The sequence below is a fragment of the Typopeltis vanoorti genome, chromosome 18, assembly GCF_054136105.1.
Source record: "Typopeltis vanoorti isolate ZY-2024b chromosome 18, IOZ_Tvanoo_1.0, whole genome shotgun sequence".
NCBI lineage: Eukaryota > Metazoa > Arthropoda > Arachnida > Uropygi > Thelyphonidae > Typopeltis > Typopeltis vanoorti.
This window is the reverse complement of record NC_143566.1, coordinates 4,072,952-4,087,826: the sequence shown is the minus strand read 5'-3', so window position 1 is coordinate 4,087,826 and position 14,875 is coordinate 4,072,952. Positions and strand designations below refer to the sequence as shown.

Genomic DNA, 14,875 nt, shown 5'->3' with positions numbered 1-14,875 from the left:
ATGACAATATTACTGAAGTATGACTGAAAGGAAGGAGAGGGTTGGAAATGTGGAGATAGAGGGATGTGGAAGAATTGCTGGTAAGACAAAAGGTATGTGAAATTTAAAACCTGGGATTTAAGAAGGTGAAAGATACCAATTATATATTTGGTTTAATCCTTCATCCAAGTGTAAGCAAACAAAGTTTGCTCCTGAAGTATTTTCAGGACTGGGCAACTTGTGGTAAAGGTGGTACAAGTTCTGATCACTTGTCTTAGTATCCCATAATGCAAAGCACATCTCCTTGCAGACATGTATATTGCTATGCATTAAGGGAAAGGTCACTACACAGAACGGTTTCGACCTTTATTGAGGTCTTGTCAGTGGGAGCTACACCCAGAAGTGGCGATACAAAGGTGGAAGTAATGCAGAAGTCATACCGCGATATATCAGTTGCCAAAAGGTATCAACACCTTATTATTAAAATTTTCTGGATTAGAGATGTTGATGGAAGTTTTTTCACTTGGCAATGCCACCAATTATATATTTGGTTTAATCCTTTATTCAAGTGTGAAGCAAACAAAGTTTGCACCTGAAATGTTTTCAGGACTGGTGCAACTCATGGCAAAGATTATGGGATACTAAGGCAAGTGATCAGAAGACTGTATACCACCTTTACCACGAGTTGCCCCAGTCCTGAAAATACTTCAGGCACAAACTTTGTTTGCTTACACTTAGATAAAGGATTAAACCAAATATATAATTGGTAGCATAGCCAAGTGAAAAAACTTCCATCAAGGTGACATATAAAGGTGAGATAAATGTTTTGGGGAAAGGAGAAGGCTATGATGAAACAAGATTAGGGCTGGAAGTAATGGGGTGTGAGCCATTTCGACTGTGTGTCATCTTTGGCGCTTGTGGAAAAAGTGGAGGCTATGTCATGTCGGCTCGATGTTTTTATCTTGGGTGTATCTGTTTTCTATTGGTAGGGGTCGTGACCTAATTTCTGTGTTTTGGAGCTTTCAACTCTCAGAGATTATATAGGGATTGTGAACGTTTGTTGAATTTTTATCACATTTTATGGCTATTGTTTCCAATATTCTAAGCATTCTAAGTTTCGTTTTCCTGTATGTCTACTATTATGGCTCTGTCGATTTGGAGGGGGGGGGGGTATGCTTCTGTTCAAGAGTATGGAGTCCTATTTCTGTTTTTTCTGTATTTTGTATTCTATTTTTCTTTTGTTGAAAGTTTATTTTTCACTTGGTTAGGGTGTAATAAATTTAGTTTAATCCTTTATCCAAGTGTGTGCAAACAAAGTTTGCACCTGAAAGTATCTTCAGGACTGGGGTAAGGTGGTACAACACCAGGGCACTCCTTGCAAAGGCGGAGCAAGATACCAGCACTCCTATCTCAGTATCTCCCATAATGCAAAACACATCTCCTTGCGGATATGTCTAATGTTATGCATTAAGGGAAGAGCCACAACCCAGACTAGTTTCAACCTTTATTGAGGTCTCTTCAGCGGGAGCCAGGCCCAAGTGGAGATACCAGGCAGAAGCATTATCAGGTCATCTCTACCTATAAGAGTTGCCAAATGGTGTGCCACCCTTTTTTAATAAATTACTCTGGATTTAGAGAAAGATGTTGAAAGTTTATTTTTCACTTGGTTAAAGTATAATAAATTTAGTTTAATCCTTTATCCAAGTGTGAGCAAACATAAACTTTCAACATCTTTCTCTAAATCCAGAGTAATTTATTAAAAAAGGGTGGCACACCATTTGGCAAATGCTATAGGTAGAGATGACCTGCTAATGCTTCTGCCTGGTATCTCCACTTGGGCTTGTGGCCCTTCCCTTAATGCATAACATTAGACATATCCGCAAGGAGATGTGTTTTGCATTATGGGAGATACTCAGATAGGAGTGTTGGTAGCTTGCTCCACCTTTGCAAGGAGTGCCCTGGTGTTGTACCACCTTACCCCAGTCCTGAAGACACTTTCAGACGCAAACTTTGTTTGCTCACACTTGGATAAAGGATTAAACTAAATTTATTATTTTTCTTTTGGTTATTACATTTCTTATTCTTAGATGTTCTGGAATTGGTATGTTGCAGTCACAGAAGTCTTCTTGTAGTCTTCTCCATAAAGATCTGATCGTGAAACCTGTGTAAGTGACGTCACAATCTTGTTGGCAAGAAAATTTGTATACCACATTGTGGTGTTCTAGTATTTCTTTTTATATGTGAGATTTTGTAGGTTCTAAAACCTAAAATATCGCCATATGCCAGATGTCTCTCAGTAAAATGCAACCAGGGACATCCTACAAAAGGTGCGTCCACAATTATTCCTTCCTTATATTCTTCATATATCTATATCCTTGAAACATTTGTAATGCCCTAAAAATTGAGTACAAAGCCAATGACATCATAAAAGGGGTACTCCTAAACAATAATAGACAAAATAGCCATAAAAATGAACATCGTTTTTATAATTAAGTTGGTTTGTAATGCTGTTAAAATAAGTTACAAACCTATTAACTTGTTATCTAGCACTATTTCCGATTTAGTTTACCAACTTTTTTTGTGTAGCAAAATCTAAATACACTACTATATATATGAGGGCTGTTCAATAAGTAATAAGACTAATTTTACTGTCGTGAAACCACTCATCACAATATTAATTTCTGTGGAATAAAGAAATGTTGCTGTCTGTATTAACAAAAGAGGTTGATAGTGGTGTATACTGGCTGATGTGCCAGAGTGTCACGTGACTAAACGCAAGCTTGTTTCGGCGTGCCTACGAGCCGCAACCAGTCGTCGAAAGGGAAGCGTCCTTGGAACAGCGTTATGCAATTAAATTTTGTGTGCGTTTGCAAAAATCGGCATCGGACACTTTTAACATGATACGTGAAGCTTTCTACGATGAAGCAATGTCGAGGGCAAGTGTTTTCGCTGGCATAAAACTTTTAAGGAAGGAAGGAAGGCAAAATGTGGAAGATCTTGAACGTGAGGGAAGACCTTCAACGTCCATCACAGAGACACTGATCAACACAGCAGTGATTATCATCAAGGAGGATCGCAGAATCACAGTATGCCAGCTGCATGTTGTCCTGAACATTTGGGACTGAAATGTGTTTGCGCCTGATGGATTCCCAAACTCTTGACACTGGAGCAAATGCAGCATCGAGTGGATGTGTGCACAGAATGGAAAGAAAGATTGGAACAAGAAGGCGAAAACTTCTTAAAACGCATCATTTACAGCAGATGAAGCTTGGTTATATCACTCTGACCCTACAATGAAACAACAAAGCAGTGAATGAAAGCATCCGTCTTCGCCTACCCCCAAGAAAGCAAAAACTGTAAAATCGGCTGGTAAAGTTATGACCATAATGTTTTTTGACTATGAAGGCATTGTTTACCAACATGCTGTAGAACCCGGGAATACTGTAAACGGCTCATACTATGCGGATGTTTTACGGACAATGGTACAGCACGTCAAAAGGAAGCGTCCATTGCTGAAGAATGGCTTCTTATTGCACCACGATAATGCAAGGCCACATATTGCTGGTTGTGTAGTGGCGTTTTGCAGAACAACATAGATATCCTACCACACCCTCCATACAGTCCTGATCTCGCACCGTGCGATTTCTGGCTGTTTCCTCAGCTCCAGAAACCACTAAGAGGTTGCCATTTCGAAAGCAACAAAGCATGTGTAAAAGCTGCGGAGGTGGTTTTGAAAGAACTCTCAAAAAACGGACTTTCACAACTGTTTAAGAAGTGGACACAACGTTGAGACAAATGCATCGCGTCTCACGGTAGTTACTTTGAAAAAGACCATGTAAATGATGATGATTAAAGTAATCTGTTTTCTGTATAAATATAGTCTTATAACTTATTGAACAGCTTCCGTATATATATATCTAATTTCACAAGTTATTTAATGAATTTTATCAGTGTATATCATGCTAGTGTAAATGATACTGTGCAACTTCAGAAGAGAGGCAGTATATTAGAGATGAAAGAATTAGACCTACTGAATGTTGTTTGAGTTAGCTATTAATAAGGCGGTGGGAATTGTTATTATTGCATGGGTACCTCTGTGTAGTCTTGAGACACATTGTGTGAGACCAAAACTATCAACACTTTCTATCATACCACTTCTTGAAACCATTAACAGACAGAGCACTCACAACTGACAACCCATGCCATTCATTCAGCACTCTCCAGCAAAAAATTTAGTCCTCATTCCCTTGCTAACCACACTCTTAGCCAAGTTCTGAAATATATCCTTTGTATTAATCCTATAAAATCCTTTAAATAGCTTAAATGTTTCTGTCGCATCTCCTCCCTTCTTTCCCATATCAACCAACTTTTGTAACCCACAAACCCTCAATCTATTCTCATAGGGAGCATTCCACACACCACTCACCATCTTGGTCACTTGTCTCTGGATCCTCTCCATCTCATCCCCAAGAAACCCAGGTGACCAGACCTGAGCACAGTAATCTAGATGTGGTTGCATCAGGGCTTTATAAAGAGGAATGATAACTCCCTTATCTCTGCTTGTTAGTGTGTTCTTCAATAACTAAGTAATCCTGAAAGCTATCCTGACTAGCATAATGTCCTCTAAACTTCAACTCTGTGTCTATTAATGCCCCCAAATTCCTGGCTTCATCAATTTCTCAAAATTGATGAAGTTCCCTCAAAGTGGTACAAGCTTGTAATCGTTGTAAACTTTATAACCTTACACTTTTCCATATCCTTTACTTCAGGACTGGGCAACTCATATATAAAGGTTAATGACTTCACATCAATTGCCTTAGTATCCCATAATGCAAAGCACATATCTTTATGGACATGTATGATGCTATGCATTATGGGAAGGGTTACTACCCAGATCAGTTTAGACTTTTGTTGCAGTCTCCTCAGTGGGAGCCAGACCCAGAAGTGATTCCAAGGTTGAAGTAATGCAGAAGTCATATTTCCATATACGAGTAGCTAAAAGGTACATGTTTAGAGGCTTAAGTGCTGTGAGGACATCATGTTGGAGGCTTAATGGATTTTTTACAACACTCAAGAAGAATTAAAATAGAATTTAATACTTCCTATATTTCATCCTAGTCACTAGGACATCTATGGGGATTACAAAAGCAATTAATGTAACATATACACAAATAACAAACAATACTAAGCCCAACCACGTGAGTGACACTAAAGTCCTATCTAGGTAGAGCACCCTCTAAGGGCAGTAGTAGGTGACCTGGAATGTAAGGTGGGAACTCTGGTGATGAGTGTTTCCCAAATCTTCGGAAGCTTAATGCAACCATATTTATTGAGATTTGGTTGGTTTTTGAGAGTGCTGCTGCTTCTAAGAAAAGTCTCTTTCTTGAATTTGCTGTGGTGGAGCATGGTGTTTTTCTTCCATGATACCCTGTGGGTGGTGTCCAAAACATAAAACTGAGTCTATGGCTCATTTCGAAAAATGAGCCATAGACTCAGTCCCACTCAAACCTTCTATCTGGCTAAGATATGTAGATGATGTGTTCTCTATTTGGCCTCATGGCCCAGACACGTTAGACTCCTTCCTCAGTCATCTCAATAGTCTACATCCAAGAATCCAGTTCACTATGGAAAAGGAAAAGAACAGTTGTTTACCCTTCCTAGACACCTTAGTCACACGCCTGCCTAATGATACACTTACCTTCACCATATACAGAAAACCCACACACACAAGCAGATACATTCACAAAGTCTCCCACCACCACCCCTCTCAACAATATGGCATTATTAAAACTCTTACCAAGAGAGCCCACAATCTTTGTTCCAGTGGAACTGCCCTCACTACTGAGCTTAACCACATACACAGCACTTTCCTCTCCAATGGCTACAGCGATCACACTATCAAAAAAATAATCAACTCCTCCCCCATCCTTCTCGTCAACAAGATTTTAAAAATGCCATCACCATACCCTACATCCGTGGCACATCCAAAAAATAGCCAAGATACTAAAACAGTACAACCTACACGCAGCATATAAGCCCCACCGCAAACTTGCTACCCTTATCCGTTCTATGAAAGATCAGCTCCCTTCTCTCTCTCTGCCTGGAGTTTACAAAGTACCCTGTTCCTGTAAGCTGGCGTACTTTGGACAGACAGGCAGATCAGCATCCATCCGTCTAGAGGAACACAAGTCTTACATCTTCAAACACAACTATGACCATTCAGGCTTGGCTGACCATGTTTTGGACACCACCCACAGGGTGTCATGGAAGAAAAACACCATGCTCCACCACAGCAAATTCAAGAAAGAAAGACTTTTCTTAGAAGCTGCAGCAGCAGCAGCAGCTCTCAAAAACCAACCAAATCTCAATAAATACGGTTGCATTAAGCTTTCGAAGATTTGGGAAACACTCATCACCAGAGTTCCCACCTTACATTCCAGGCCACCTACTACTGCCCTTAGAGGGCGCTCTACCTAGATAGGACTTTAGTGTCACCCACGTGGTTGGGCTTAGTATTGTTTGTTATTTGTGTGTATGTTACATTAATTGTTTTTGTAATCCCCATAGATGTCCTAGTGACTAGGACGAAATATAGGAAGTATTAAATTCTATTTTAATTCTTTTTGAGTGTTGTAAAAAATCCATTAAGCCTCCAACATGATAGCTAAAAGGTGTCGCACCATATTAGTAAAATACTCTGGATTAGAGATAGTGGTGGAGGTTTTTCCACTTGGTTATACTATAAATTAAAGATGCCAATTCTGACATCCAATTACGTTCTTCCCATACTGTCAGCCTATTTTAAATCGTCCTGAAAGCACTTTATATCACCTTGATTAACTATTACCCACCCAACTTTGTATCATCAGCAAACAACTGATTATTTCCTTTCAAATTATTTTCTATATTATTTATGTACAAATTAAATACTAGTGGTCCAAGCACAGAACCCTGTGACTACTAGTCATCTTCCTTCTCCTAGATTCTGCTCCTCCATATACTACGTTTCGGTATCTGCCCATCAGCCATCCTTTTATCCATATCACCAGTTTTATTTGCATCTCCATTTGATGAAGTTTACCTAACAGAGTTCCATGTGGTATCCTTTCACATGCCTTTACAAAATCTAGCTGTCACTCTGTTAGTAGATTACTAAGGCATTACCAACTCTTCTTATTTTCCTGTTAGGCTGTACATCCCTAATTCAGTGATGCTTTAAATGTCAGAAATATGGGCATACTCAAACTGCTTGTCATGACTGTGTGTCACCTGTGCCCGATTTGGTAGTAAAGAACATGATAATAAATCTTGCTCTGCAAAGAAAGCTAAGTGTCAACTGTTAGGGAGATCATCCAGCCTATTTCCCATGCCTGCCAAAGGTGGAATGATGAAAAAGAAATACAACAGATAAAGACAAAACAAAATATATCATATCAGGATACAAACAGGAAGCTAGCCACCACCACATATCTATCCTGAAATCTTCTTATGCTGAGGTGACCATTAAGAAAATATTAATAACAGTTTAAACTCATATCTATTCCTCTGATTATTTCCCTATATGTGAACTTTCTAATTGCAAGTACTTATTTCTTGTACTCAATAATTGTACCACCTACTGTCTCTCTCTTGAAACAATTCCAAAAATAATCCTATTTGATGAGAACCCACTTCTCAAGAAAATTATGGCAAGGATATCACATAAAAATAAACCATCAGATAACCCCATACAAAAAATGGATACTTCTGTATCCACCAAATGTCAGCTATACATACTTCCTTAAATACTTGGTCCATACTTCTGTAAATCAATAAATAAACATAAGCCTGACAAAGGTAAGTTCTCAACATCTCGAAAATTGGAAAAGCCTACAAAGACAAATATATAGGAAAATTTCTACAGTGGAACTGTCATGGGTTTTACCATAGTATTGATGATATCAAGGTTTTGCTACAGAAACACAAACCTTTCTGTTTCTGTCTGCAGGAAACATATTTAAAACCTAGTGAAGATGCAACCTTAAAGCATTTTATTGTTGTTTATAAGGACAGAACTGGAGATAGCCTAGCTCATGGTGGAGTAGCTATCCTGATGGGCAAACATACACCTTTCCAATATGCCCATCTTAATACTGCTGTGGAAGTAGTAGCTATTTGTATGTCTGGGATTTCTTATTACAGGACGCTTGGGCATAGCAATCATGTCTCCTATAAGGTGTGGCTAGAGCACATCGTAAATGGTGGTGAGTGTATTCGCCTTTGAAATAATGCTGGATTTAATATCCACTTGATTTTTATAATTTTTGCATCACAGAACTGAAGCCTTTTGGCTCTTTATTTTAGTATATGCTTTTATGCACTGACAGACAGTTCGCTTATGAAAAATACACCTTTCCGACGTTTCAAGTTCCTTAGTATATTGAAAGAGAGTTTTTGCTCTCTCAAGGTTTCTGCCTGGTCTCTGACGAAAACCAACCAGTTTAAAACAGCTGTCAGGCCAGTGAAATCTTATCAAAATGGACCAATAGGAGGTGAATATATGGATGCTTAGACATAGCGATCATGTCTCTTATAAAGTCTGGCTAGGGCAACTCGTAAATGTCAGCAAGTGAGCTTACAACCAGAAAGATTATGTAAATCCCATAAGCTCTCTGGTCAAATTTCATACGAAACTTTTATAGTTTCTGTATTCGGCTTTGAAATAGTGCTGGATTTAATATCCACTTGATTTTTGTCATTTTTGCATTGCTGAATTGAAGCCTTTTGGTTCTTTATTTAGTAAAAAAAGTCTTATTATTTCTGGGAAAATTCCCATGTTATTCCTCTAAAATAAACTATTATTTTAATGGCTAATATAGCCTACTTTTGTTTAGGGGTTCTTTTTTTTTTTTACAATGTCATTGGCTCTTTACTCAAATCTTAGGGCATTATTGAAGTGTTATAAAACTAATATATGAAGAATAATATAGGAGGAAAATTCGGACATACCTTTTTTGGATGATGTTTGCTGTCTCTTTATCCTGGTGATATGCATTCATCTGCTGTTAAACTGTTAAAGGAAGGGGATTTTGGGAAAGTGGGGGTAAAGTAATGTGGGGAAATTATTTGAAAAAACCTGGTTTTTTTTATATGTATGATATTATTATTATTAAGGGTGGGTAGAGAACATTTGGGAGGGGGAGAGAGCAGAATCTGAAGATAGAAATTATTTTTGGGGTGAAAAAGAGGGATTGATGGGAAAAAGTCAGGTGTGGGAGTAACGGGGTGTGAGCTGTTTCGACAGTGCGTCACCTTCGGAACTCGGGGGGAAAAGGTCTCACGAGTTCCGAAGATGACACACTGTCAAAAAATAATTTCTAAATAAATAATTCTAAATAATTTCTATCATCAGATCCTTCTCGCACCCCCACCCTCCCAAATGCTCTCTACCCACCCTTGATAATAATAATAATAATAATATCATTCATATAAAAAACATGGGTTTTTTTCAAATAATTCCCCCACATTACTTTACCCACAGTTTCCCAAAATCCCCTTCCTTTAACAGCTGATTAATGCATATCACCAGGATAAGGAGACAGCAAACATCATCCGAAAAAGGTATGTCCAAATTTTCCTCCTATATTAGTTTTATTACATTTGAGTAAAGAGCCAATGACATTATAAAAAAAAAGGGGGGGGGGGACACTCCTAAATGAAAGTAGGCTATATTAGCCATTAAAATAATAGTTTATTACAGTATGTTCCATTTATTTACCACCAAGTTTGGAGTTAAATGAGATTGTAATCTTATATTGCAAATGACTCGGCTCATAGTTCTCATGGGGTCTTTAAGACATTCTTTGGGGTAGTGCCAAAATGAATGGATTGAAGTCATATCATTGAGTGAATGCTTGACAATTATGACATTCCTAATAATAGAGTTGATATATATATATTTTTTTTATATGCCTACTCACTCTCAATAGATTTAACGGTGCTTTCTTGCCATCTTTAGAACATCTATAGAAGCAATCATTTTCCTGTTGCTTGCACTATGTCTTCACAGGAACTATGTTCTCCTACACAAATGTCCATGTAGAAAATGGACCAGGTTGACTGAAATACTTTTTCCTATCTTGCAGAATTTAGTGCTTAAGCAGTCAGTCAAACACCTATCAATGAAGAAGTGAAGTATTTCTCAGATTGTATTGTCTAAACAGCAACAGCCACAATCCCAAACCATCATTTCAATTTCCACGCTCTAGAAAACTATGGTAGAATCCAGAGTCTTAAGTAGCCAAAAATAAATAAGACAGAACATGGGATATATTTCATATATACCCTCACCACATCAAATCTAAAACATACCTTTATACTCCAGAGCATGTTATGTGAGATGTTAGAGTCAGAAACAATCTTGTATCCAATTTAAATCATTGATTAATCAAACAACCAGTGCAAAAATTGTATGGGATAAAATGTGGAAAATGAAAAGTAGATATAGAATGCACCATTTGTTTACTTGGAACATAATATGGTGATCCCAGAGCTACTGCAGACAGTTCGGGAGATAATTTTGCTGGAATCTCAGCAACAGCTTCCTATCCACCTGAATTTTTAAGATTGAAAGAGCAACAAGAGAAACAGCTGCTAAACTTTTCTGCCATTGTGCTATAGCTGAACTATCATCCTTTCATTAAGTTGGAACTAAAAAGAGCTCTTCTACTCTGTCATGCCAGTGCAGTAGTTCCTGATGACATCCTTTATGGGATGATAAAACATCTTCTGTTTATCTTCCATTGATCTCTCTTTCTTTTACTATACAACAGAATACTTACAGAAGAAGAGTTTCCTCTGTAAGTATAAATGCAAATTTAAGAAGGCCTGTGAAATTATAATCAACTATCCTAATCTTAACAATGATGTACTAAAAATTCCAAGAATATGGATTATGCTTTTATGTATTTATATACTTTTATGCTTTTCCCATTCACTCTTTCTTTTTCGTCTCCTGCTGTATCACACGCCAATCATTTCTCTAGTCACTCAAGCTCAAATTTTGTCCTGTGAAGGAATCGACATAAGCTTGTTATTTCTTTCCACACTGGCATCTCATCATTCTTTCTTTCTTTTTTTTTTTTTCCTCATCATTACATTATTACTTTCAACCACTTCCATCACTCTGTCATTCATATTTCTTGCACTATTGCTCACTGCTTCTGCTATATTCTCCACACCACTTTGGCAATCCTACCTTATATCAATAATATCAGTCACTTCATTCTTTTGTTCCCAACTCAACTCACATTTCTTAGTCATTTGCAAAACATTTCCAACAAATCTTTTCTCCATTCTCACGATCATACCACAAACCATTCACTCTCGGCAATGAAGAGCATTAATGAAAGCAAAATTCACATGGAGAGAAGAGTCAAGGAATAAGAAAAGTCTCATTGACTACGTTATTGTTGATAGTGATGTTTTCTCCCTGGTGCAGGACACCAGAGTGTACAGAGGATTTGAAATTGGAAGTGATCACTATTTAGTCTTGAGCAGGATAAAATTGAATTTCATATTGAAAAGAATAACATATAAGAAAGTTTTAAAGCGAATAAAAGTTGAGCAGCTCTCAGATGTGAACTGTAGACTAAAATACACAAAGATTATTGAAGAAAAAATGAAAGAGTTTGAGAACAGGAATCAAACCTTGGAGATTCAGTGGCAAACTCTGAAGAAAACATTGATTGATTCTGCCAGAGAGGCATGTGGTGTGGTTATCTGCAAGGATAAAAAAAAATCAGAACTCCCTGCTGGACACAGGAATTAAAGAGGCAGTGAAGGAAAAGAAGAAAGCATATCAAAAGTTCCTGTCAAATAAGTCAGCTTGTGCTCTTAGAGAATATGGAGACAAATGCAAGAATGCTAAACACTGTGTAAAACTAGCTAAACAAAAGTCATGGGAGGACTTTGGCAAGAATATAGAAAATAAATATCAAGAAGGTGGCAAAATGTTCTGGAGGTTGTTGAAGAAGCTTAGGAATGGAAGAAAGAGTGCTGTAAAAGGAGTTAGAGATGATAAAGGTGACATGAAAACTGGAGAAAAAGATATCCTTGAAGTATGGAGTAATTACTTTGAAAAACTGCTAAATGAAACAAGCAGTGATGACAGCACAGTGGTAAAAAACACTGACCAGGCATGCAGGCAGGAATACATATCCATACTTGAAGTAGAAAAAGCCATCAAAGGCTTGAAATGTTGAAAGACAGCTGGAGTAGATGATATTCGACCAGAAATGCTGAAGTATGGTGGTATAAGAGTCTTACAGTGGCTGCCCTGCATAGTTCAGAAAGCCTGGACAGAGGGACGAATTCCCGATGATTGGAGTAGAGCTCTCATAGTACCCATATATAAAAAGGGAAATAAAACTGCATGTGAGAATTACAGAGGTATTTCCCTACTGAGTGTTCCTGGCAAGATCTATGCAAGTATACTTGAGAAATGGTTGAGAAGAATTGTGGAAGAAAAGCTTGGTGAAGAACAAGCTGGATTCAGGCCAAACAGAGGCTGTCAGGATCAGATCTTCACTTTACGACAAACAGTCGAGAAAGCATGGGAATATAACAAAGATCTGTATTTAAGTTTTGTCGATTTGGAAAAGGCATATGACAAGGTGCCAAGAGAGAAGCTATTCAATATGCTGCAGTTATATGTTGTCAGTGGGGCATTATATCCAGCAAGACTTAGTCTTGCTGGATATAATGCCTTTCAATTCTAACTGCTGGAAGCACAGGAAGATGGTTTAATGTTAAATCTGGTGTGAGACAAGGATGTACATTATCCCCTCTGTTATTCATTATCTATATGGATCACATTATGAAGGAAAGTGGTATTAAACATGATATCAAAATTGGAGATGTTAATGTCAGCTCTTTGCTTTATGCAAATGATGTTATACTTCTAAATAAATCTGCCACAAGTCTGCAAGATTCTCTGACTAAATTGAATAGCTGTTGTAATAGATATGGTATGAAGGTCAGCAATAAAAAGACAAAGACAATGAAAATAGGCAGAATCATTGAAAATGTCAACTGTGTTTTGAATGGAGAACCTGTGGAACAAGTAAAACATTTCAGCTACTTAGGCACGATTTTTACTGAAGATGGTACATTAAATATAGAAATAGACAACAGAATCAGCAAAGCTGGTATGGTGGGAAGTCAATTGGATAAATTCATATGGAATAAGAGAAATTAGTCGGAACACTAAATTAGCTGTATACAAGACAGTGTTCAAACCAGTTTTAACTTACGTATCTGAGAGCTGGGTCAGAAGTAAAACACTTGAACAAAGACTAGAGACCGCAGATATGAGAGTCCTGAGAAAGATTAGAGGCATGAACAGAAGGAATCAATGGCAACATCATATTAAAAATGAGGATATTAGGAAAGACCTTGACATTGTCAGCATCCAGGAATGCGTTAGCAAAGCTAATCTCAGGTGGTATGGTCACCTAAACAGAATGGGCGAGGAAAGATTAGCAAAACAAGTGTTCTCTGCTAGGTTGGCAGCAAAATGACCAAGAGGAAGACCAAGATATAGGTGGATTGATACGGTACAAAGTGCCTTAGATGATAGAAATATAAGATCTGATAATGTTGGAGTCTTGACAAGTAACAGACTGATTTGGAGGAAAATTATAGATAGGAAGTTAGTAATGATGTAATTTTTTTCATGTAGTACTATCATATCCTGTACACCCCTTGTGGGTACATGGCAGGAATTTGATGATGATGATGATGATATTTTCCCTTGTTGTTACTACTACTTATCATAATGATTTCATTTTTTCCCACACATACCCAGTCTTGCTCCTTTCAACATTATCTCATGTATACTGTAATTCCTTTGAAAACCTTCAAACTTCAACATTTTTTCCAGCTGCTGCTTGAAATATCTATATTCTTTTATGAGGCAACTCTACCCATCCTGACATTACTTTTCCTTTCCCTTTCTCTGTCCCCAACATCTATTCTGTCATTCTCTCCAGTCTTCCATACTTGTATTCCATGCTCTTTCTCTGCCCTTTCCTCCCAATAGTCTTTTTTTTTTTTTTTTTTTTTTGCATTTCTCATAATCATTTCAATTTACATTTTGGTTTCCTTTGGCCCAGGAATCTGCTGTTTACAACAATTTTATATTTGGAATATGAAATGTGTGTAGTGTAGATCATGGTTTAATTATATATACATACACACCAAAACTTAACATCTGTTCCTCCCCTCCTAACCTTTTTATGCTAAATATTTGAACATTAGTAAACTTTTTTTTTCTTTCCTTCATTTCAGATTGACTCCAATATTCAAAAAAAGATATCTTCTAATGGAGAAATGCAAGCAACAGAAGTAAGGAAAATTGGCTGGAATAAGCATCTTTATTTTAATCCAGGCATGTACAAATAGGTGTATGAAAATTGCTACTGTTTCCAGGTATATGATGCTCACTTTAATTGATAATTTTAATGGAAATTGCAGCAGTAGTGTGTACATGTACTGTGTGTGTGTATATATATATATAGATACATACACAACACTTGTTTGGTGAAACATTAGGTGCCGGTGTGCATCCTTGCTAGCAGGAAAAGTTGAAAATTAAAATGATTCTGCATCAGTATGCTGCATATCACTGCTAATACAGGTGCTGGTATGCTATACCATTGCATACCATCTTATAAAAAAGCTGTGTATGTGTGTGCGTGTGCACGCATGTGCTTCCGTATGTATATACTGTTTTATATTATAGTGTTGAATAAGTAATGTAAAGGACTCTCGTTTAAGTAAGTCTAGTGACTTCAAGAGGCCTAACCAAGTAACAGATCTTTTTCTCAAATAAGGGATAACATATAATGCTTAAATG

At 37.4% G+C, this 14,875-nt stretch overlaps 1 protein-coding gene across 1 annotated transcript in view; it reads left to right on the top strand.

The window, feature by feature from the left end:
- The window catches only part of LOC150096463 (caspase-3-like), a 249,302-nt gene extending 234,881 nt beyond the window's left edge, over positions 1-14,421 (top strand). Inside the window, exon 8 of the mRNA XM_090408616.1 lies at positions 14,308-14,421. Within this exon, the coding sequence (XP_090264742.1) occupies positions 14,308-14,421 (114 nt within the window). The remainder of the gene's footprint in view (positions 1-14,307) is intronic.
- The last annotated feature ends 454 nt before the right edge of the window (positions 14,422-14,875 follow it).